This window comes from Passer montanus, unplaced genomic scaffold, assembly GCF_014805655.1.
Source record: "Passer montanus isolate IOZ18808 unplaced genomic scaffold, ASM1480565v1 scaffold14, whole genome shotgun sequence".
Lineage (NCBI taxonomy): Eukaryota > Metazoa > Chordata > Aves > Passeriformes > Passeridae > Passer > Passer montanus.
Window position 1 is genome coordinate 1,274,136 of NW_024360941.1, and position 23,494 is coordinate 1,297,629.

The window sequence follows — 23,494 nt, forward strand, 5'->3', positions numbered from 1 at the left end:
ATTTTAAATCGAAAGATTGCTATAGGAAAATTATCTAGATATATCTGTGGGATTTAGATGAACTTCAAATAAGCTTAGTCAGAATCAAAAGTATTTTTCATAAGCTTGTTATAAAATATTTAAGCAAGAAGAATGTGACACAGATTGTTAATTTAAAAGATTTTGCATCTGTATTTTAAAATTATAAATACCTAGAAGGAATAATTCAGAGGAGTACCTTTCTCACAGATTCTATAAATCTCCATGCAGGACTTTATTTATTGGGAATTCAACAGAAATTTCTTAATTAATCAGAATATCCTTTGGATGGAATTCACATAATATATTTCACAACGAGAAATCAGAATTTTGTGGGGTTTTTTGGAAGGGGTTCCAGTAAAATGTTCTTACAGCCAAAAGCTTTTTCTCACTAACCCTAATATTTTCGCTGTCTTCCTACAATCTGATACGTTTTCTGAAATGATTTCTCAATAATGAAAATGGATAAACTGTCCTACACCAGAAAAAAAACCAGTAAACAAAACTGTAGCCAAACTATTTATTTAAAACTGAAGATTCATATATGCGCGAGATTTTTTTCTCATGGTTTAATTATAGGCAGCATAACAGATTTTTTATTATGCAGGCTACCAAAAGGGATTCTAAATTAGAAAAAAATATTATCTCCAACTTTTGAAAAAAAAATCTAAATTTATAGTTATGGAAAAGATTTAAAACAGGTTTTGAAAAAAGCCAGAAGGTCACATACACTGTGGGTTTTGGCTCTGATATGATTACCTTGCTTGAAATGCATGCTCCAAGACATGTAAATGTACTGTGATTTACACAACTTCACGCTGCAATCATGCAAACAGCATCCTTGTTAATGGGACTTTTAGTGATAAACCACATTAGTGCACTGAATCCTACAGCAAAGCCTCCAAGTATTGAAAATAAATCAAGAGCTCTGAGATGTTTTTACTCCAGATATTGGCTTTTTTTCCTTCCTGAATTTACTGTAGAAATACATGGAGCTGCACAGAAAGACCTACATCAAATCTGTGCATCAAAGAGGCTGAAAATGAGAGAAGGACCTTCCTTTGTGACCTCTTCAAAGACCAAGTAAAGGCTTGTTTGTCTTTTGACTCCTGGATGAATGATTATGCCATTCGAGTGTATTCACACATGAGCAGTTTTAAGAAAACAAAACAACACATTCAAAGCTTGGTAACTTTCTGCTGTTCATCATCTGCTGCAAGAGTAAAGATGGCCAGAATTCTTGATAAAGGGCAAAAAATATTTCTTTTTAAAATGCCTTACTTCTCAGCATTTAAGCATGTATTTTCTGTGATATTCAATTTTGTGTTTACGTATCAAAAACACTAAGGTGATAAATATTTACCACTCCACTGTCAAAACTCCAAAAACAGCAGTGAAATTATTGATGTGTAGAAGTGCTTGTCTCTTCTTGAAGAAAGAGTTCCAAGTGGTCAACAGTTTATCCTGAGTGCACCAAACTGCTCAAAGAATTTCTTTTGCCTCCACTGTATTTATTACAGTTAGCATTTTAAGGGTTCAGCTTACTCCCTCTCTTCACCTCAAATATGTGTTATTTGCTTCTGATTTTGTGGAAAATTTCAATTCATAGCCTTTTTTCTCATAGTTTTGTTATGTTCATCTAGGCACCTGAGCAAAACATACCAGAGAACTTTTCAAAAATGCTTGTTTTTAAAATATCTTTGATTATATAATTTCTTTTTTTTCCCCCAATTACATGCTTTCCCACTTTGCTAAAACATTTATTCACATGCTACATGTTGAATAAAGTTCTCCAAGTCAGATAGGGAATCATAAAGAGAATCATCTGTGTCCTGAGTTCTGAGGAACTTTCGGAGGGTATCTAAAGCACTCAAAGCCTCATTTTTGGATGGTAAAAGCTGTTCAGCTCCCTGAAGTCGATCACCTTCATCCTTATCTTCATCACCAACAAATGTCTCAGCTTTATCTGATGCACTTTCTTTGTCACACATCTTTTCATTATTTGTGGGCACTTCGTAAGTTACCAAGCCATCATCTAGAGCTGCATATTCTTCTGAAGACAAACCTTCTGGAAACTCTAGTCCAGCTGCCCGTGCATGTGCAATCAAATCAAAATCACTTTCAACCTCACTGTCATTATCATTTGTCCCAGTTTCTAATTTGAAAGTTACTCCATTGTAAATTTTTGCAATAGTCTCTGGTGTTACTTCCCTCCAGCACAGGCACAGCATCTCAATTGCATCAAGAAGGGTCAGCATAAACTCTTTATTACTTTCTATACAGTCAACAAATCTCTTGATAAGACAGTGCCTGTATTTTACCTTCAGACTTTTGATAATCCTTTTTTTCACAATTATACCTGAAGAGGAGTCTGGAGGAAAGAACACTAATTTGACAGACTTCAGGTGCTTTACTTCTGTGTGAGCTGGGAGAGAATCAACAAGAATAACCACTCGGCGCTGCTGTGCTTGAAATCTGTGATCGAGTTTATGCATCCACTGTTCAAAGATCCCTGAAGTCATGCACGCCCTATCATTTGCTTCATAATCCACTGGCAGGGATTTTACATCTTTGAAAGAGCATGGACTTTTGCTTTTTCCTATAATGAGCAGCGGGAGTTTCTCAGAGCCATCCATATTTGTACCCACCACTACAGTGATGCTCTCTTCGCTTTGTTTTCCTACAGAAAAAGTTTCCCCTTTAAATGTAAACGTGTTATGTGGTAACATCTGATACAACAACCCAGTCTCCTGTATGTAAAACACATTTTTTGGCTGATAATCATTTAAATAACAAGGAAGCACATTTTGGTACCAAAGAGCTGGAGCACCCACTGCAGGAGTAGCAGCTGCTTCTACAGGCTGGGCTCTGAAAACCAAACCGTACCTCGACTTGAAACGATCGAGCCAGCCATTGCTGCATTTGAAATCACTGTGTCCAAGCTTCTGGGCAAAATCATTCGCCTTGAGGCGCAACATAGGGCCATTGACCGGCACCTTCAAGCACTGTGCAATTCTGTACCACTTCATCAGTGCCTCCTCCAGGTCGGCATAAAAAGCAGTCCTCAGTCTTTTCCTTTTAGGATCAAACCGCAAAGTTTCAAAGGCTTCCAAAACTTTTTCTTTATTCTTCATAATCGAAGACAGGGAGTTCCTCTTGATGCCATACTTCGCTGCAATGTCCGCCTTTTTCTTGCCGCTCTCCACAGCGCTTATGATGTCGATTTTCTCCTCGATAGTTATGCTTTTTTTCCTCCTCACTGTGGGTTCGGGCAGAGCCTCTGCCATGGCACCGAGCAGCGTCTCCCAGGCGCGCTCATCCGCGCCCACAGCCGGCCAGGCTCCTTCTCTGCCGCTCCGGCTGCTCTCCCCGCCGGCGGCCCGGCCTCCCGGGCACGGCACCCGGCGGGGCTGCAGCAGCCTCCCGGGCGGTGCCGGCGCTGGTTGCCATGGCTGCGACCATAGACATGACGGCCCAGAGAGGCCGCGGCCGCCATCCCTTTCCGGCCCGGCGCTTCCGGCTCCTGCTGCCACCGGGGAAGGAAGAAAATAAAGCTTGAGAGGGGCCGCCGGCGTCGCCCCGCCCGCCCTCCTCCGACCCCCCTTCCCTCCTTCCGTCCTGCCCTCCCGTCCCCCGCAGCACGACGCCCCCGGGGCCGCAGCGGCAGGTGAGGGCCGGGCCGGGCCGGGGCAGGCGCTGGGCCCGGGTTCGGGGAGCGGCACCGGCGGTGCCCAGCGGGTCGGGCTCGGCCCGGCTCGGCCGGGCGTGCTGGGCGGCAGCGCGGCGAGAGCAGCGCCCTGCTCGGGAGCTGGCGGGTTCCGCGAGAGGGAAAGGGAGGCTGTGTGTTGGTGGAGGTAGAAAGCTGTAGGTGCTGTGTGAATTTCGTGCCCCTGGGAGTTATTCCACACCCTGGCAATTACTGTTTTAAGTGTGCCAATTTGTGTTTTGCTTACTGTTCTCAAAGCACGGAAACGCTTTGGTGTTGTGTGACAAGCAGGTGTTGCATGTGGTATTGTCTCCAAACGAGAGGCAGTTCTTCCAGTATTTCTTATAGTACCTCTCTAATAGGTTATTTTTAACCAAACCCCACTAATAGCCTTTAATTGCATGAAAGTCTTTGGAGGGGATCATTCTGAACATCCAGCCCAGGATGTAGTTTCTGTTTCTCACGTGTGCTTTCTATGCTTGGTGGAAAATGTAGGAAGGAGTTCTCACTTTGCAGTTGGTGGCTCTGTTATCTAAGAGTTGATTCTCTAGAGAAGATAACAGAAGGGTTCTTTTTGCAGGGCTGAAGAAGAATGTTATTTGATCAGTGCAACTCCAAAACTTTCTGAATCGTTTCATGTATATGTGTAAATGCACGCACTTAAAATGTCAGGAATAAGAAACACAGAAGAGTGTTGGATTGGCAAAACTGGAAGCTGAGGCAGTGGCTTGATCAGCTGCTTTTTTTCTGATTTGGTAGAAGTTGAAACCAAATGGGAGCCCATGGCTTAGCTAATCTGGAGACAAGCAGAGCATTAAATTGTTTAGGCCGGGTTGATGTAGCATGGGGAGTGCAAAAGTCAGCAGCAGCCCCGTTCTCCAGTCTTCAGCTCCATCATGTCTTCTAACTTGCAAGCTTAATTATATCTTGTGAGTGGAGCAGCCAGGGAATTCCAGAGCATTAAGAGGAAACTGTGGTGTGATTGCAACAGGAAGTGTTTAATACAGTTCTTTACAGTATTATTTTTTTTAATGGTTGATCTCTATCTTTACAAGAATTAGTGAAAGTGTTCTTAGTTAAAAATTGAAATGGTCATTAAAATGGTCATTTTTCTACCAGCACTGGGATTTTCTGCAGTGTTACAAAAACTTACATTCTTTATGCAGTTAAGTAGTAAGACAACAATAAAAGTGTGTAATAAACTTCATTTTATACAGAAGTTGTCTTGTTATCTTGCTGTTGCCTTATTGGCAATTAATTTAGGAGAAAAGTAAGTGAAGGAACCAGTGCATCTTGCTTAGAAAAGCAGATCTGATTGTTGAGAATCCCATGGTTCTTATTTCTGAGACCATCAATCATTTACCTAAGTGATGTAAGTATGTGAAGAATATACTTCTTATTCAAAATTAATTTATCGTTGATGACATTTACTTCATATTTTCATGAATAAGCAAATATGAATTTGCCTTTTTAATGAAAAGTACATAAGTATGCTCTTATAACCATTAATTATAAATGGCTAAATGGCTCTTTATGTCTCCATCCTAGAGGAAGCTTACTATGTTGTTCATAAGTTCTTGCTTTGTTTTGCTTTTTGCTTTGCCAGTTGAAGAAGTGATATTTAAATCCCCAGGACTCAAAAATCATGTGGTTTTATTTATGATGAGCAGAACTTAAAATTACTGAGGCTGTAATCAAATATGCATTTAAGGTAGCTTCACCACAGGGGAAATGATTCTTAGTCTAGTCTGTGTTTTCTGTTCAGCTGTGGCGCAGTATTTGTGTGGATTTGTAGAGTTGGTATAGTGGGGTAAAAGAGAGCCCAGAAGGACAGGAGTGATGTGGACAGGGTTTCAGTTCTTGTCAGAATATGGCTCAAGCATGTTTTTTCCAAGTAGAATGAATCTCTTTGAGTTGTTCTATTGCAGCAGATGGTAGCAAATGTCCTGGTACACCAGTCATCTAACGTGTTCTGAAGTTGTGGCTGCTTTAGTGAAGAAACAAACCAAGCCCTGGATAACACAATCCATGCTGTGCTGGGATGAACAGCTTCTTACAAAGAACAGCCCCATGTCTGGCACCTGCAAGAACTGCAGAGATGCTAAAGTCTGTATGGATTTCTGTAGGGAACCTTAAATGATAGATATGTGTAGATATCATGATTACCACAATTTCACATGAATGTCTTCATTTCTGAATCTTTGTGAAGGTGTAGAAAGTTTTCATCCTTACATCCAGTTTTTGATGTTTACATCCCCATTTTTTTTCCTGTAGAAGCAGGAAATTCTGTAGTTAAATTTGAATGTGCAGTTAAACTTTTTTTGAAAGCCACTTTTAATCTACTTTTTTTTGCCTTCTCATGTTTTAAAATTGATCACTGTGATCCTGCAGAGCTGTGTTGAAATTGTTAGCACTACTTGTAGGAAAAGAAAACTACAAAAAAATTAATCATGGAGGGGTGTTCTAATGCAAATGGTGAATTCATTTGGGTTTTAAAAATTATTTGCTTTTATGCAGTGTCTTCTACATGGACTTCTGAGTTTGTTCTTGCCCCTAGGTTCTTAAATCTATCAAAAATTCTTAAATCTATCAAAAAATGTTTTTGCCTGTAGTAGTTTAGAACTGTGTTACCGTGGTACACAGGCTTGTATGTGATAAAGAAATATAACTCCAGGAACACCGATGTGGTAGAACTGAAGAACAGATTGCCTTAAGGAGGGCTCTATCACAAGATGAATTTAGCTTTTTGTTTAACAAGTAGAGCAAGGAAATCACACTTATTGTCCTATTCTATAATGAAATTGTTTTAGCTACTCAGAAATAAGCTGTTAAGCACAGAGCTTGTTTTCAGCCATAGACAGAGTTTGGACAGGACCATTTTGCTGTGGGCAAACAGCATCTCTGCTGTACAGTTTTCCATGTTCAAAAGAAAGTTGAAAAATCAATAAAGCTATATAAGGATGTTGAACTTACTTCTTAATTACTTCAAAGGGAGTTTTATACTGATCCTAGAAAAACCCATCTTCATTCAGTGGTAGCCCTGAATGAACTATTTTTCTGGAGAAAATATCTTATTTTACGTATTTGGTTTTCCAAAATAAAGTAGTAGGTTATCCAGTGTAAGATGATCTAGGTGATTCAGTTTCTCAGCCTTTGTGTCCTTATTTTATTTCCCTTGCTATGTGAGCTGTTTACCTTATTAATTATTTGCTTTAGTTAGAATGTTTTATAGCTCAGGAATTTGAAATACAATATAAACACAAATGGTAATCTCTTATAAATTTTCTTAATCTGGTATGTGTCTGAACATGTATGAAATGGTGCAAGACAATGAATTGAAGTCATGTGTGATTGTATGCAATACTGGCAGATTAATTAATTTTTAATGATTGGTTGTCTCCTCCTCTCAAACAGCTGAGTGAATTGTGGTGTCACCTGTAGTTACCAGCTATTTGGAATCAAATTAGATACTTCCCTTACTTAAGATAAAATTGTGTATGTAATTAATCTTTCATGATCACTATATTCACAGAGTTGATTTCTTTCGCATGGGCTCAGTGTTAACAACTTTCTTTGCTTCTGTAGCTGAGATCTTTTTGAGGCTAAAATGAAAAGGATTCTGTTCCTAGTAAGCACAACAGACTTAACAGCTTAATAAGTTTCAGTGGCTTAGCATTAATGTAATCTTGCAATGTTTGGATAAATCTTATATCTTAACAAAATGGTGATCTTTGCAATGGTAGGATACTGTTGCAAGTGGCAGGGTATATGTCACCTGAAGAACCTTGTTTGACTTCCAGAGTTTTATGTTGCAAGCTTAGTTGTCTGTGGGGAAAGGTTGCTTTGGCAGTGGAAGCTTAAACTAGACTGTATTCCTAATCCCTCTTAGATTTTGGGAGAGCTGAAGGCCTAGTCACCATTAAAAGAAGGAGGTTTCACTTTGCTTCAGCAGAACTTGTAAAAGAAATGTTTTCTGAAAGCCTGCTTTGGTTTCTGTGAGGTGCAACGTCCAGCTCCTTTCACTTCAATTAATGCATGCCAAACCTGTTTGGTTTTCAGGTATGTCAGAACACAGCAGTGAATCCACAACACTTGATGAGTCTCATCCATCTGCAGAAGAGATCCAGTCTGGCTGTGAGGTGATTGGGTGATAGTTATATTAGTGTAAAATCAACCAATCCTAACAAGTTTCAGATTCCCAAAAATTCTGCTGTACATAGCACAGTGTTGTTAGTATGGGGATATGAGTTCATGCACAGCAGCTTGAATGGGTGGGGTTGGTTTTGAGACACCATTAAGAACAGTCCACTTAATTCATAGCAAAGGATTACTTCAGCCAGTAGCCTGTTGCTGTGCTGCAGTATTTGTTTTGTAAGTTGAATACATTTAGGCATAGTAGAATCTGGGATGTGTGAGTATTGCAGGAAGAAAGGGTTGGTATTCAAAGGCATCAAAGGCATCTGTGTACCCTCACTATAACAAGGTATTCTGTCTACTGCTGGAGGAGTGAATCTTTTTCCCTGAGAGCAGATACAGTTTTCACCTTCTCTATGGGGAAGTCTCTGACAGATTTGAATTATGAACAAATTCTTAAGGTTCCCAATATTATTTAGCTAATCGGGTGTGTTTGGGATGCTCTTTCAGAAAAATAGTCAACATTTTCCTGACTGTTCTAGAGTAAAAATGAAAAAATAAAGCTGACTTTATCACTATTGTAGTTTTGGTGAAAGTGAATTGTTTTTAAAATTTCAGTAAAAACAGAGTAGTGATTCTCTTTAGCACATTTCCAGATCTGATATTTGTAAACACAGATGTACAAAGAAATCATAGGTTGTTACTGAAGGATGATTATATTTTTTCAAAATAAAACATGCATCTGAAATTCAATGTTTCCCTCTAGCGCTTATGTCATTCACATCTAATACATCAATAAAAAATTAGGAACTTATATGGATTTATTTTAGGTGGTTTGTACATATGATAAATGTCCTTCTGAGGAATCAATTTCTTTGTATGCTTAGCTTAAGTCAGCTGTGGGCTACACTTGCCAAAGAGACACTTGATTCAGCAATCATGCTCCCTATTTCAGCAGAAATGCTGCTGTGGTTTGGTGGTTTAGTTTTCTCTCAGATCAACAACTTTACCCTGGTTGTGTGGAGTTACAAGAACACACATCCAGAGGTAAAGAGAAATGGCTGCTGGATTTGGGAGTAACCTACAGTCAGAGTAAGTATTTTGAGATACTGCACTGCTGGTGCTGTGGGCAGTCCTTCATTCTCAGTGGTTTCTTCACTGCATTACTACCTGCTCTGTTTCATAGGTGCAAGTGTTGGAGGTGTGCCTGCTTTGGAGACTTGGTGGGAGTGTAAAAATTACCCATCCTCTTTTTGAGCAGAGGTCACTTTCTTTTGATCTGCAGTGTTTCCGGAATCTTGTTTGCTGTGCAAATACATTGTTCTGGCTCAGGAAGGAGGTGAAGGGATGGTGAAAGGTGAAAGCTGCTGGGGGGAAAAGTTGGAGGAAAAGGGCAAGGACTGGTTCTTGTCAGCAGTGCAAGCTTAAACTGTTAACTAAAATGGAGATGATGGTTTCTTGTTATGTCTGAGTTAAATTAGCAGTTTATCACACTTCCCCTTTTCAGCTGGTAATTTCATGACTTTGGTGCTTGTCTGACCTCATTGCAAACTGATTCAACTCACTGAAGCTGGAAAATTAAAATTAACCTGATGAAAGGGTCTATTGCCACGCTAGTGAGTTGTGTGTGGTGACTGTAGTCAGGTGAGTGTTAGGGAGGTGAGGCACTGTGTGGTTCCCAGTCGAGACTGAAAAGTAGGGTGGTGAAATGTCCCCTTTTCAGCAAAGGGAAATTGTTGTAGTTCAAATGTAGCATGGAACTGACATTAGCAAGTAATTTTTTGCTTTCTCTGAACTAGATACAGAGGTCTGACACAAGTAGGAATGCAAAAAAAATAGGGGAATTGAGTCTAGTTGTCCAGAGAAGCTGATGAATTTTTGTTTCCTAATATATGTATTTATTGGAGATGTGTGCATGTGCTTTGAGCATGTGTATCTCTGAATTAAAGCATAAAAAATACCAATGTCACTATTTGTGAAATTATTTTAGATTCTTGTTGAGAAGCACCTAAGTCAAGGTGTTTTTCCTTTAATTAGAGATGCAGTTTTGTTTGTGATCCCTAGCAAAGTGCCCCTTGACAGAAGAGGACTTTCCCTTTGCACTGTGTTATCACAGTGCGATTTGCGGAAAGAAGAACAAAAGTAGCTGTGAACTGAACGTGGCCTATGCTAATGCTTCTGTATTGTGCAAGTAGCTGTGACGGGCCAAGCAGTTTGAAAAATACTTCACTTGACCATATCAAGTAGAAGTGCAGTTCCTAGCAGTCTTAGAGCTTAATTAAGCACATATGAGATTTAGAGCAAGCTTAAGAAACTTGAGCTATTGGACAGATTTCCCAAATCGAAATGTGATGTGGCAGGTAACTGGGGCATCTAGTCTAAATGATGTTGTATAGCAGCTCTCTGTGAGGAGCAGGGAGGTGGACTTGGTGATCCTTATGGGTCCCTTAGAACTTGAGATAGTCTATATTCTATGAAATGAAACAAGTTCCTGTTTTAAAAGTACTCATAAAATAAGCACAGACCTTTTGGTGTGCTTCAGTAGAAGCACATTTATTGGAGCCCATAGACAGTGCCTAGTTAGAAAAAGTCTTGAGAAGCCTCAAAACATAAAGGAAATCAGGCTCACAAATGTAAATGAAGTGACGATGTGTGAAATTGGAAGAAATATTAGCAATGAGGTGTGACAGATGTTCCAGGCAAGAATGATCATGCAAGTGATGCTCAGTAAGTACCAGCAAAATCTTTTGTGTTATATTGATACTCTGTAAAGCTTCACGTGTGGTTGGAGAAGCTGATGGTGCTTCAGATCCTGATCCCAGGCCGGGCCTCTTCCTGACCTTTGGGCTGAAAAGAGCTGGTTCAGTTTGAGGATTTAAGAACTTTAAGGGTGTATGGGTACCTATTCTCAAGTACCTGTTGATGGTACACCGTGTCTTGCCAGTCTAGCACAAGTGTACAGGCTGGTTTGAGGACTTGAGACAACTTTTATGTAAGTGAACAAACACTGCCTCAGTTGTGTGTTGATTTTTCTGCTATTTACACTTGAGATGACTGATGAAGCTGCCTGGCAGAGTTAGGAGCAGCTTTTTGAAAGGGATGACATTCTCACTTCCTCTTAATTTTGGAGTGTTAAGCTGCCGTTCTCTCTTCAGGTGCTTGTAAATAATGTGCAGTTCTTCTGGGAATGTCTCTTCAAGGCTATGCCTTAGGTTGTACTTGAAACACAGCTGCTGCTACTGTTTGTGATGCAGCTGCATTTGAAACTAGCTTTGAATCCTGAGTTCTCTTGGTACTTCTGAGCTCTTTTGACGCTCCAGCATTTCACTTCACGTTTGCTGCTGTTGATTTCATGAGTTGCATACCAGCAGTTTGGTCAGAAGGTGGCACTATATTATGGTAAAATAAGAAGCAGCTGAAACGGTTATAAAGTTTGGAATCATTGCTTTTCTTGTAACACAAGATTAAACATATTGCTCTTCTCTAGTATTTATTGTTTAATCAATTGCTAGTACAATTTTTTTAGCCAAGCTCATTATAGTTTGAGATACAGAAACTACTCTAAGGCTCAAGCATGCATGTGAAACATTTGTCTGAGCCCATGCCTCATTTATGTTTTACTCCTTCAATGCCAATGGGTTAAATTTTCATTTTCCTTTTCTCTTAGATCTGGAAACTTTAAATTACTTCTGACTAAGATGTGCTAGACTCTTATTGTGATTCAATGATGTGATTAAGTAAACATATGCAGACTGAGTTATCAGAGTATTTCCAGTTGGAGTTTGAAATGAAGTCAACTGTTATGAAACCCATACATTGAATATTTTCATATGGATTACTTCTTGGGAATGTAAGACAAACGCTAACCTGTTTCTTTTTACAGGGAAGTGCAATGGCTCAAGAATCTCCCAAAAATTCAGCGGCAGAAATTCCTGTGACTAGCAATGGACAGCTGGAAGATGCTCATGAACACAGCTTTAACAGGGTCAGAATTTTTTTTGCTGTCTGTTACGGTACCATTATCAGAAATGCTATAGTTACAATTCAGTGCAAAGCAGTCTTCACATAGTTTTTGGAGGTTTACTGAAAAAAGGCCTTTGAAGCTCATAGATTATTGTAAGAGTTGGCATAACGCAGTGCGGTTGCATACTGCAATGCTCTTTTTTGTGTTCCTGGTGGCAGAAGCCGCCTTCTTCCCCCTCCCTGCGCTCGGCACAGACGAACGAGCGCTTTTGCTCGTGCCCGGGAGTCCCGCAGAGGGCGCTGGGGCACAGCCTGTGGAATTTGGGGTCGGGCTCCTTTTATTTGGCTTTTGGAATTGTCCACGTCTATTTGGTATCTGCTGAGGCTTAGGTTTTAAGGAAAGCTCCGAAGTTTTAACAGTTCCACACGGACTTGCAGTGCAGAACTATTCTTAAAAGAGATATTCAGCAGAAATTCGACATTTTATTCTGTTTTACTAGAATGTTGATTAGAGGGGGGAACCTTCATAAGATTTGTTGTTCAACTAAGATCTACCAGTGACATAATGTAAAAATTAGTAGAGTGTTTAATGAAATAAAGTTAAAACTACATTTCTATGAAGATGTATATTTAGGGAGACAAGGCTGGAGAATACATCTTGAAGTGGTAAGGAATTTGGGTTCACCTCAAAGCAGGAAAACACACTTAGTAATTTGAAGCTTGATGACCTTGCTGCTGCTGTGACTTGGCTGCTGTCTGAGTTACCTTTTCCTTACACAGTGATTCTTCTGCAGTGCAGTGCATGCAACACTTCTGTACAGCAAATGGAACTTGCACTCCTGATGACTGCATTAGGGCCCATGCTCAGGCAAAATGTAAAGCTGGAATTTTAAGGTGGTTTTTGTCTATGGCCATATGTGAAATTTGGAGTAGATTTTTGCTGCATGCTAATAATTTTGCTGGCTTGGAGTCAACTATATTTTGAAACTTCTACTTTGACAAAAATGGGTCAAATCTTTGGTCAAATTGCAGAAAAACCTGTACTCTGCAAGCATATTTGAACTTGTTGTAATTATTTTCGCAGTGCTTATTCTGAGATCAATGAAGAAGTGCACTTCAATTATTTTTTTGAAGTGTCTTGTACAAGTTCACACCTGCATATGTGACCTGAAGTCAGAATATGTGATAATCAAGGCTTCTTATAAACAAAACAAAGAAAGTAAACTTCTTGGAATTAACATCTAGGTCTGTTTACTAATCTCTTAGTCTCAAATTCTAATATTTAGCTTCTATTCATCTTGCTTCATGTTTGTTATTTCTAATGCTTAATGCCATGCTTTCTCTTTTTTTCCTTGCCAGGTAATTTTTTACTTTAACCTAAAGCAATATGCATTGCACCACAAAATTTTTGGGGTCTTTTTCCTACAACTTATGGAAATGACAAGCCAAGTACTGGTTTTTATGAAGTCACTTAAGAAAGGGGCAAGAAACCCTGACCACTCTAATTTGTACTGCTACCACAGTGCTCAGTAAGAGTATGTGACCACAGTAGAGTTTGCAGCACTTCTTGGGAAGCTGGGGAGCAAAAGTATTTTAATTTCCTGCTTCCTTATTTGTAGGATCAGGGAAATATTCATCTAGATGCTGTACAATTCAGTGAACAAAATACTATTGCTCTGTATTTTTTAGTCTTCTGCAGCTATTTTGCCATCAAGACTTGAGCAGCTTTGATTGCTTGTTTTTGAGTGAGGGGTTATTTGTACAATCTTTTCTTTAGAATTCTTTAATTACAAAACTGCACTTTCCTCTAGAGTCATGTTCTGTTTGGCACTTCCATCAGCCCTCGTCCATAAGCTGCTCAGGCATGAAAATGCACATTTGTGTTTCACCAAATGCAGTATTAATATGCATTCAAGCATGAGAAATATTTCATTTTGCAAATCAGTGCAGAGCAAACGTATTTACCTGGAAATGACAAGTAGGGTTGCTCCTTCTTTGAAGAGAGATGCCATTAGTTTTGCAGAACTTCAGACAGCACAGATTGTCATAATGTCACTTCAGAAGGAAGTATATTAGTTCCATTTTTGTGGGAATGTGACATAGCACTGATTGGTGCATCTTTTTGGTATAATGCATATTTAAAAGGTAACTTAAGTGTTTTCCTAACTGTAAAATCTCAGTCAGAAATATGCTGCTACATTCTAATTCTCTAATAAGACATGCCTGTGGAATTCAGACAAGTTTTGTCCTGCCCATATGATGAATGGAAACTCTTTTACTGAAAAAGTTGGAGCTTCAGTCATCACTGGATTGAATATCTAACATTCTTTCAGTACAGAAAAGCTTGACATAGTGCTTTTCAGCTCCCCAAGCTCTGTTGGATCTCACATGAGCTTTAAGAACTTGATGTATGGAAGTATTCGCTTGTGTTTGGGTATTTGTTAGAGAGAATGCTTCAGCATTTCCTAATCAAAAGTTTTTCCTCTTACTTTGTATAAGAAAGCCCAACATATAAAAAGTCTGGCTAGTTTATATTATCTGCTTGTTCTAGTTCACTTATCCCTGACTTCCAGAGCCCAGTTTTCCTCCCATGCTGTTGGAATGATGTGATGAGCCTAGTGGTGTTGTAGTGTGTCTGGGGGTATTGGGAGCTGAGGACAGTAGGAAGGAGTGAGGGAAGTATATTAATTCTATTATTCCTATATACAAGAACATAATGTGAGAGCTGCATAGGAATAAATTAAATTTTTCAGAAAACAGTTTGATTTGCCTGTAAATATATTCAAGCAGCTGTAAGTGATTTGTTGTGTTTAAAGTATTGCACAAAATCTACAATCTACATGATATTCTTATCAGTTTGAGCCTGAATTTGTTTAATCTAATTTTTGATACTGCCTCTCCTCATGCCTCTTACTGAACAAAACCATAGTTAAACATGCATGTAAAACTAGTAATAAACTTCAGGATCCAAAAAGGTAATGAACTTTGTTGTGAATCTTCAATTTGTCTTACTAGAATTATGAAATAAGGTCTGGAATCTGATGGCTCTGAGTGCATGTGTTCACCGTCTTGTTCTGTAATTTTATTGCACAAATAGATAAGGTCAATTCTCTTGTTTTTTGCCTTCTGAAAAAAAATGCTAGCCCTGTCACTCACATTCTGCCTGCAATGTCTGAGTTAATCTCTTAGGTTTTGCTATGTTGACTGACATAGTTAGATTTTTACTTAGGGTAATTTTAGTTTAATTAATGTAGAACTGATTGAAAGTGTATTTCTAGAACTGTATCAGTTCTAGAAAACTGGCTTGAGGAGATAAAGTCAAATGTTCTTCATACAGTCTGAAAAACCAAAAATATGCATGTTAATGCTGTGAGTGGGTGGGAAACTAAAACTGGATTGTAGTATGACATTAGGTAATTCAAACGGATGTAGTAGAAAGGGTCTTCTGATTGAAGGGCAGTGTATTGGAGAATAGAAGAAATGTGTTAGTCTGTTATTTGCCACTTCATCAGAAATTACAGCCTTCAGGTCTTCTCCCATTTATTTATGTTGAATTTATACTGATGTGGGGATCTAGTGGCTTAATTCCTGGAGAATAGGAACTGAGTAATGTAATTGGGCAAAGAGGAGCAGAAAATACTGAGTGTGTATGAGGAGCTCTACTTGCACGTGATTTTGATAAGAAGTTCAAGTTCAGAGCCCATGTATCTCTCTGGATAGATGTTACGTCTATCTGCATAACCTTTTATTCCATAGGACTTGTAATCACACTATAAACTGTGAACTTTACAATCAGATAGATACGTTGTAAATTTTTCCTGAAATCAACTTGAGTAGTTTTATTTAAAATGTCATCCACCATTGAAAAAAAACAAGCATATGATTGGTCTGATGTTAGTTGTTCCACTGTTGAACTAGCCATTGGTGTGAGGTTTTAAGAATACCTTAATTCAAGGTATTAAAGGCAAGTAAAACTATCTGTCAAACCTCCTGTTGGTACTAAGCAGAAGTTAATGCTTAGTGATGCATTACTAATGGAGTGGTATAACTAAGAAATTAATCCAGTGTTCTTTCCTTAGTTTCTCCTTAGTTAAGTAAGTTTCTGTAAATTAAATTTTGGCTGGGTTGGTTTCTGCTGTTGGAGAAACAATACAGTTCTTGTCATTCCCCTCTTCATTTTATATTTTTATGGATAGCATGATTGGGAAGTATCATTTTGGAAATAGTCCTGTAATTCAGCCAACATTCCTTCATGAACATGCATTCTGAATGACTTCTTTGCTGTGTCTGCTGTCTCAACAAGACTGCTATGTCAAAAATCTGTACTGGCTCATCAAACTATTATCTGTATAATAGAGTTGGGAAAATAAGGCTAACCTGACTAAAATATGTTTAGTTTAGTATAGTGATTTGAAGTCATTGAAATGGGATTTTAACAAATGGTTTAAGTGGCTTAAATGTTCATATGTCAAACCTATGACATATAGGTTTGAACTGTCTTGACTAGACTTAATTAAGCTAGTACACTTACTCTGTTTAGCTATATTTCATGCTTTTGCTTCTTGCTAGATGTCTAAGAATGGAATAGGTAATACAACCTTTTAACTTGGGAATCTTCCGTGGGTTTTTTTTATACCTCCAGTTCTGGGTCTCAGTGAACTTACAAAATTAAGATGCTTCTACTAGGTGGTAATTGCATAAGCATGGTTTCAGCCTCATACAAATGAAAATTATTAATGAAGCATTTTTCTATTTGTTTTTTGGTGATTGTGATCCCTTAATAGATTTGTGGGCTTGCCATGTATTGATGAATCTTGATCAATTCTAAAGATTTGAATTTACCTTTTAAAAAGAAGGGAGGAATCTTAAACTTAGCTGGAAGAGCAATACATTATCAAAATAGAATCATCATATTGTAATAGGGGAATCTGTCCTCATTTCCTGTCTTGTAAGAGCCAAACTTACATTTGGCTCTACAGTGGGAACAAAACCAAAAGCTATTTAGGTTGCCTTCTTACCATTCAAACAAAGTACACTCATACCTTCCCTTAAGTATGACATTTTGTGCAGTGCTTCTAAATTATCCCTCTTTGTAAGTTATTGAAGGGATAAACTGTTTTGTCAGTATGATTACAGATTTTTTGTAGCTTTTTTATCTACACTTGTGTAAAGAAAAAAAAGCAAGCACAATCAGTTGCAAGAATGACATTCAAACTTTTAGTTTACATGCAACAGTGTGTCTCCCCTGAACAATAACTTTCATGTTTGTAAACAAGGAAAAGATATTGTTTTGGTAATCACCGACTTTTTCTCCATTCTGGTCATGTGTAAATGAACAAATGGTAAAGTTTTCTTTTAAATTCGTATGTAAGGATATCATTCTTCACAAATATATATTTGAACTGGTTTATAGGTGTTTAAAAGGGGGGTTGAATTGAACTTTGCCTTTTTGACAGTGGGGAAAAAAGTAGATTCTTCTCTTCGAAGAACTGTGTTTGTATACATAGACATATGTATATAGATTCCTGTTAAAAAGTCTGCTATATATATGCACAATTGTAGATCTTTAAAATTTTCATGTTCTAAATACCAAGTTTTTGTTTAAGAGATGGATGCATTGTAGTATTTTGATTTATTTAGTTCTGTAATTTGTTCAGCTTGTGTTTAACTTCAGATGAGAATTGCATTGAGTGTACAGAGGTAGTGCAGTTGCTTAGTTTTAGATACAAACTTTGGTCTTTACAAAGCCAATGTTCTGCATTTTAATCTTAAATACAGATGATTGCTTAGATTCCTATTGCCAACGTTAGCTGTCTACAGTTGTTTGGCTTCAGGTTTAGGTATTTCTGAAAACTACACAACATGCCAGGGTGCCTTCAGGACAAAAATAATTCATGCCATGTCCCTTTTTTTGAAATCAGTGCATCTTCTCTGCAATCTGGTTATCCTTTTTCAAGTCTCTCTACTTTTTCAGCTTATAGTGACTTGCTACATTTTGAGTTAAATGGCCTCTATTAGCTAAGCTAAGTGGAAGCAAAGGCTTTCCATCATACTACCAACTGCAAGTACTTAAATGGAAGTACCAATGTTAAGTCAGTTTTGAAGACTGAAAACAGTATGTATCTAAAGTTCTGACATGCTTAATTTGTGAGATCAGGTTGTGCATCTAAAGTTCTGACATGCTTAATTTGTGAGGTTCTGCGTGTGACTAGTATTTGTTTTTCATGATGTTTCTTTTTCTTTTTTTTGGTATGATGCTTCAGGTACCTGAATATGGCATGATCTGTTATCACCTAGCCTGTTCATTGCAGTGAATGTTTGGCTGTAGGAATTGGTTACTCTTTGCAGTAACATGCTGGGTTTTTGATGTCGGCGAAATTTCTGGAATTCACATGGAAAAATTAATTTGCTGGAATTCATATGTTTGTAGTTCTTCCTTTTTTTTTCTTCCCAGGGCTTTGTTCTAAAGTAAAGACATCTAAATGAATCTGGGGGGATGTGATCCAAAATTACTTCTTGACAATGTGAGCCTCTAGGCAGTATCAGTATCATTCTTATGCACTAACTTGCTTCTGGTTTGTGGATTGAGTGACTACAGTTATAGGTCAAACATGGATTAGATTTTAAAGGTTATGATTTCTTTTTTCTTGTAATTAGAGGCATTGCATGGATCAATGCATGCACAGTTAGTACCTGTGTCTAGACACAGATATCTTAAAGTTATGTATAGCTTTTCTGTAGTGGTCCTCGATACTTTTCCACTTTTTTACCTCTGTATGGAAGCAGAGGGGATGCAAAATAGTACCTGATTCCAGACACTGACAGTTTGCTGATTTCTTGATGCTTTTATTTTTTGTAACTCCATTTTATTTTATTTTTTTTTGCTTTCACTTTCGTAGTACTTTTTCACTCAGTTTTTACTTCTATGAATTAAGAGGTTTTAATGGCTTTAAAACCTGAACTTTTTGAAGTACTATGTCTAATTCCGTAACACCAGAAGCTTAAACTTCAATTAGATCACTGGCAATATGGTCCAGGAAACCTGTGGGAAGCTTTTTGTAGAGGTAGGTAAGACAGCAGAAATGGGCAGTAGGATGGGCCGTGAGCTGTGGTGTGTGGAGTCTTTCTTAGGCCTGTGCTGGGTTTCAGTGAAGACTTCAGTTACTTGAGAGCTAGTTAGAATAGTTGATCAAGCCCTCAAAAGTTAAAGAAGGGGTTCTCAGGCAATTTTAAATGAAGGACTTTCAAAAGCAAACAAAAGTAAGTGGCAGCTTTGTGCTCTGAGCACTTATGATGCAGAGTAGGTGCTCAGAAGGAAGTTGTTTAAATGATGGCTTTCTGGATGTCACTTCTGTGTAAAATATTGAAAAGATTTAATGTGCTATTTGTAAGAAATAAGGTTGCTATGAATTTTAAGGATATTCCTTGCTTAGTGATTTTTTTTAATCTTCAACATTATGATAGTTGCTTCTGTATTTTTGGTTTGTAAGGTGTTTTCTGCTTGATAATCTTATATCATTCTGCACCCCTGTCAGTTTTTAACTGGACACTTTATTAAATTGGCATGTTGCATGGACCAGCTTCAGACCACATAACATGATGCTTCTGGCCACGTTTTTGGTAACTACTTCTCTAGGACATGGCATTCTACTTGGTCATCAATATAACAAAAAATAGCTAGAATAAATATTCAGGGTATACTTACAGTGTTTCTCATTCATTTATGTTTTATTTGTGCATACCAGTAGAAAGCAGTGACACCAGCAAGGACTTTCTAGGCTAAAGGCAAAATTGGTTGTCTGAGAGCTGCTGAAACTGTATTATAATACTTTAGAGTCACTTAAATTGCTTTTTTTTTGGTCTTTAACTTTCCATTTTTATTCATATATTTTCCAGGACTTGAAACTTGGACTTGGACTTTCTGAAACTAAAATAACATCTCATGGCTTTGATGGTGCCAAAGAGGGAGTTGTTGAGGCCGGACAGTTTCCAAATAAAGGTAAGTGCTTTTTTTTTTGCATTTCTCAATTTAAAATCTTTAGGCATATTCTTACATGGTCAGAAATACAATGTTCTGTAGCTGCTTTGAGCAGTTTGGATGAATGTACACATTTGAGATTTGCATTAGTGACAAGCAGTTTATCTTCTCTTGTAGCTGGGTTGTTAAAATAAGAGAATACATGCTACACTTGTAATATCTGTCAAAGGACTGGAGGAAACTACTTAGTGTTAAGTTGGTCTGCACTTAAGGGAAGGGAAGGCCTTGGGCACCTTGAACTGCTGTCAGAAGAATGTTACTGAAGAATTTTACTATTACATTGTGTTGAAGTTTTCTTCAGATTTTGCACATTACTGTTCTGATTTGAAACATAACTGGAGAGTTATTAATTTGTTATACACAATTCACTTACCACAAGTAGATTAAAAAGTGGGATTCTTGTTGTATTAATGTATGCCTTAGAGAATCTAAGTGATATTAAACAATGAGAAATGCAAAGTGATAGACAAGCCAGTAATGTCACTATTTCCTGTCTAGAAGCAATAGAATACCATGATATTGTATGGGCAAATGGTATTCAATGAATTATGTACCTTTGACAGTTTCTGAATTTGAAAGATTTGAAATTATCTCAGTTGTGCAGCTATGAAAATAAGCTCTTTGTAGTCATAAATTTAATTTACATTTTACTTAATTTCCTGTTTGGTAAAATTATTTGCTTATGAAAACAGTTGATTTACATCTTGTACTTTACATATATTACAAAGTGAATGCTGTTATTCTTTATGCCTTTGAAAATAGCAAAATATCTAGCTAAAAACTGGAGCAGATGGCAAACTGCTCACCATTCCTGCCTTTTTGTATTCTATTACCAGGATAACTGTTGCAGCTGTTAAGTGTATTAGCCTGTAAGGGAAAAGTGTCTGAAGATGTTTCAAGCTACACTAATGTGTTTGAAATGCAAATGTTCTGTGGAAATTTCTGTACACAAATTATGAGCTTTGGACACTTCGTGTATCACAGATTTTCTCCAAGGGTATTTTCTTGTAATTTTTCCTGAGGTTCTAACAAAACTAGAGAGAGAGAAGTGGTAAAAGCTAGGGGCTTCCTGTGAAACCATGGACAAAAGTTGAATGATTGCCCTATTTGTAAAAATTCTGTCTTCTGTTTGAGTATCCTTATTAGGGCTTCATTTTTGAATGCAAAGTAGACAGTACTGGAGGGGAAGGGCTTTTAGGATTTGGGGGATGTTGAATGATGAAGCATGCATAAGACTCTGTTAATACTCTGTCAAATGATAAGGATTTTTTTTAACTGCTTGTCTTGGCTCGCTTGCTGAAATGATTCAGGCGAGATCTTGCCGTCAAACTTTTATGCCTGGATGAATTCAGTTGCAGCTCTTATGCAATGTATATCTACAGAAGGACAGCAAGTGAGCTGTCTTTGTCTCATCTTTTCTCTGCAGTTGGATCCAAATCACTGGATTTATTTACCCCATGTTAGCAGCGCTCTGTGGAATGTTTTAAAGCTGATTGTTGATCCAATTACTTTGAATGATATTTTTGGTGTTACTGGTAACTAAATTTTGTTGAAACTGCAAAGTTTAATTTTCTTTCCCCTCAGCACACTGTTAGCCCTGAAGTATATTGGAATTTCTCAGCAAAAGCAATTAAAGTTCCTCCGCAGTATGGTGGTCATTCATCAGTACAGAGGAAAAGCTTACTTCTTTTTTAAATCTTGAAAACTCCATAAGGACGCTGCTTCAGATTTCTGTTATGAAAGAGTGGCATAGCTCTGAAAAGCATAATGAGCATAATCCTAAAACAGCTTAGAGAACACACACAGTGCAGGTCATTTAAAGTCGGTTGCTTTTTGTTTTGGTTTGGGGTTTTTTTTGTTTGTTTTTTTTAAGAGAAAAAACAAGTGCTGTAAAATCTTTCATTTGGGAATGAGTTTACACACTTTCACAGCTAATAACTTGTATGATCTTCAGGATAACTTATTGCTGCATGTTTACACAGACTTAAGAGCTGATGTCAATAAAGTCTGTCTGAAATTGGCAGAGATTTCAGGGCTTACTTCACCCCTTAATGCTTTAAGTACCACTCAGTGACAATGCAGAGTGAATTCTACCTAGACCTGCAAAAGAGTGTTTCAGCTGTGGATTGTTATATAACAATCTTACATGGAATTTTCTGTTTGTGGTCTGTACTTCACTGATGAGTCCTTCAGTTGTATATTGTTTGTTTTTACAGAAAAAAAAAGAATGGTCATCATGACCTAGAGAAAAAGATTAATTCATGAAAACTTGGAGTAGTTCACACAGAGAGATGCAGCTCTTAAAAAACATTTCCATCAGAAATTCCAACAACTTTTCTGTGAATATTTCTGTAGTTGCTGAAGGAAATGTTTGTTTTGAAAATGTGTCTCTGTAAGAATGCACATTCACTTCTAAGAGAAAATTATGTATTTTCATTGTTAAATGTCCTGTTTTCAGGTTCCTCAGCATCACCCAAATCATCTGTTATATCTCCTAGCAGTGCAGCAGCTAGCAGACTGGCTGGACAAGGTTGTGATTTAATTATTCCCACAGGTATTAAAGCCGTGAATGGATAACGCCCTTGTCTCTGCTGAGACTGTACTAACCCTTCCATGTTTCTGATTATTTGATGTACTGTTAGTTGGAAATAAAATTTCTGTGGGATTTTCGTGGCTCTTGCTTTTAACTTCAACAGTTTACAAATTAACCTCTGCTTTCCTCTCTCTAAGCTGCTTTTACTCCATAAAATTAAAATTATAACTATTATTAATAACTAACAGTAGGTAAAATAGGAGTGACCAAAATATTTTATTCAGATTAAAGATGAAACTTGTAGTATTTTTTGCCCAAATGATCACATATTTCAGTAGACTGGGGGCAGCCATTAGGAATTCACAACACCCCAACTCAGCTTTGCCACTTGACTCATTTTGTGCCTCTGGGCAAATTTCTTAACATCTTAGTCTGCTTCCTCCTGCATAAAAGGAGAAAACTTAACTCAGTTACCTCATAAGGGTGTTGAGAGGGTTAATTACTTAATGTTTGCACAGCATGTTGAAGAAGTAAAAACACAGTAGAACTTGATGCTGAATGACTATCTTGAGGCATCTGTATAGACTTTTTTCCAAACTCCTGCTTGCATAAATCACTTGGCAAGACTAAGGTAGCAGTAGGGATCAGAGTCAGGAGTAGTTAAAATGAATATGGACATGAATAAATAAAAGTGTTGCTTACTAAGTGATGATACTTAGCAGTTTTTAATATTTAGGACACTAGGAACTTCACAAAACTGAAACATGGAATCCACATAATATCCCATATTAGCTTGAAAATGTTGAGTAATGGTAGTTTGTGTGTGGTGATTGGCCCTAGGTATTTTAATTAGTTGCTTTAAATCTCTTCCTTGCTGATTTTGTACTCATGGTTTGCAGATTTAATTGTTCCTAATACAATGAGCTAATAAAACTGAAATAAATTAACTATTGGCTGAACACACCTTCTGGAAAGAATGACTTTCATTGGAAAAGATTAAAAAACTCTGTACATCATGGCAACAGTTTGCCAGTAATTGTTGTTTAATGGTCTTCAGGTTGTAAACGGACATTTAGATTGACTAAATGCAAAAGGGTGTTCT

General features: G+C 37.7%; 2 protein-coding genes across 6 annotated transcripts in view; one reads left to right on the forward strand and one right to left on the reverse strand.

The window, feature by feature from the left end:
* Positions 1-524: 524 nt before the first annotated feature.
* Positions 525-3,327, reverse strand: TIGD4 (tigger transposable element derived 4). The gene has a single exon (XM_039700029.1). The coding sequence runs from the start codon at positions 3,303-3,305 to the stop codon at positions 1,779-1,781; it is 1,527 nt and encodes a 508-aa protein (XP_039555963.1). The 5' UTR covers positions 3,306-3,327; the 3' UTR covers positions 525-1,778.
* Positions 3,328-3,563: 236 nt separating this feature from the next.
* Positions 3,564-23,494, forward strand: part of ARFIP1 (ADP ribosylation factor interacting protein 1) — a 42,450-nt gene continuing 22,519 nt past the window's right edge. The window contains exons 1-5 of one of the 5 annotated variants that reach the window (XM_039700031.1): positions 3,590-3,685; positions 7,784-7,863; positions 11,742-11,843; positions 19,718-19,820; positions 22,318-22,413. In XM_039700031.1, coding sequence (XP_039555965.1) covers positions 7,786-7,863; positions 11,742-11,843; positions 19,718-19,820; positions 22,318-22,413 — 379 coding nt within the window. In that variant the 5' untranslated portion in view covers positions 3,590-3,685; positions 7,784-7,785. Of the gene's footprint in view, positions 3,686-7,755; positions 7,864-11,741; positions 11,844-19,717; positions 19,821-22,317; positions 22,414-23,494 lie in introns of those variants that run through there. The other 4 variants (XM_039700033.1, XM_039700034.1, XM_039700035.1 and 1 more) reach the window with 4 other exon arrangements.

What these genes read in the sequence shown, in the direction of transcription:
- TIGD4 (XM_039700029.1), bottom strand. Translation starts at nt 3,305, where the DNA reads ATGGCAGAGGCTCTGCCCGAACCCACAGTGAGGAGGAAAAAAAGCATA.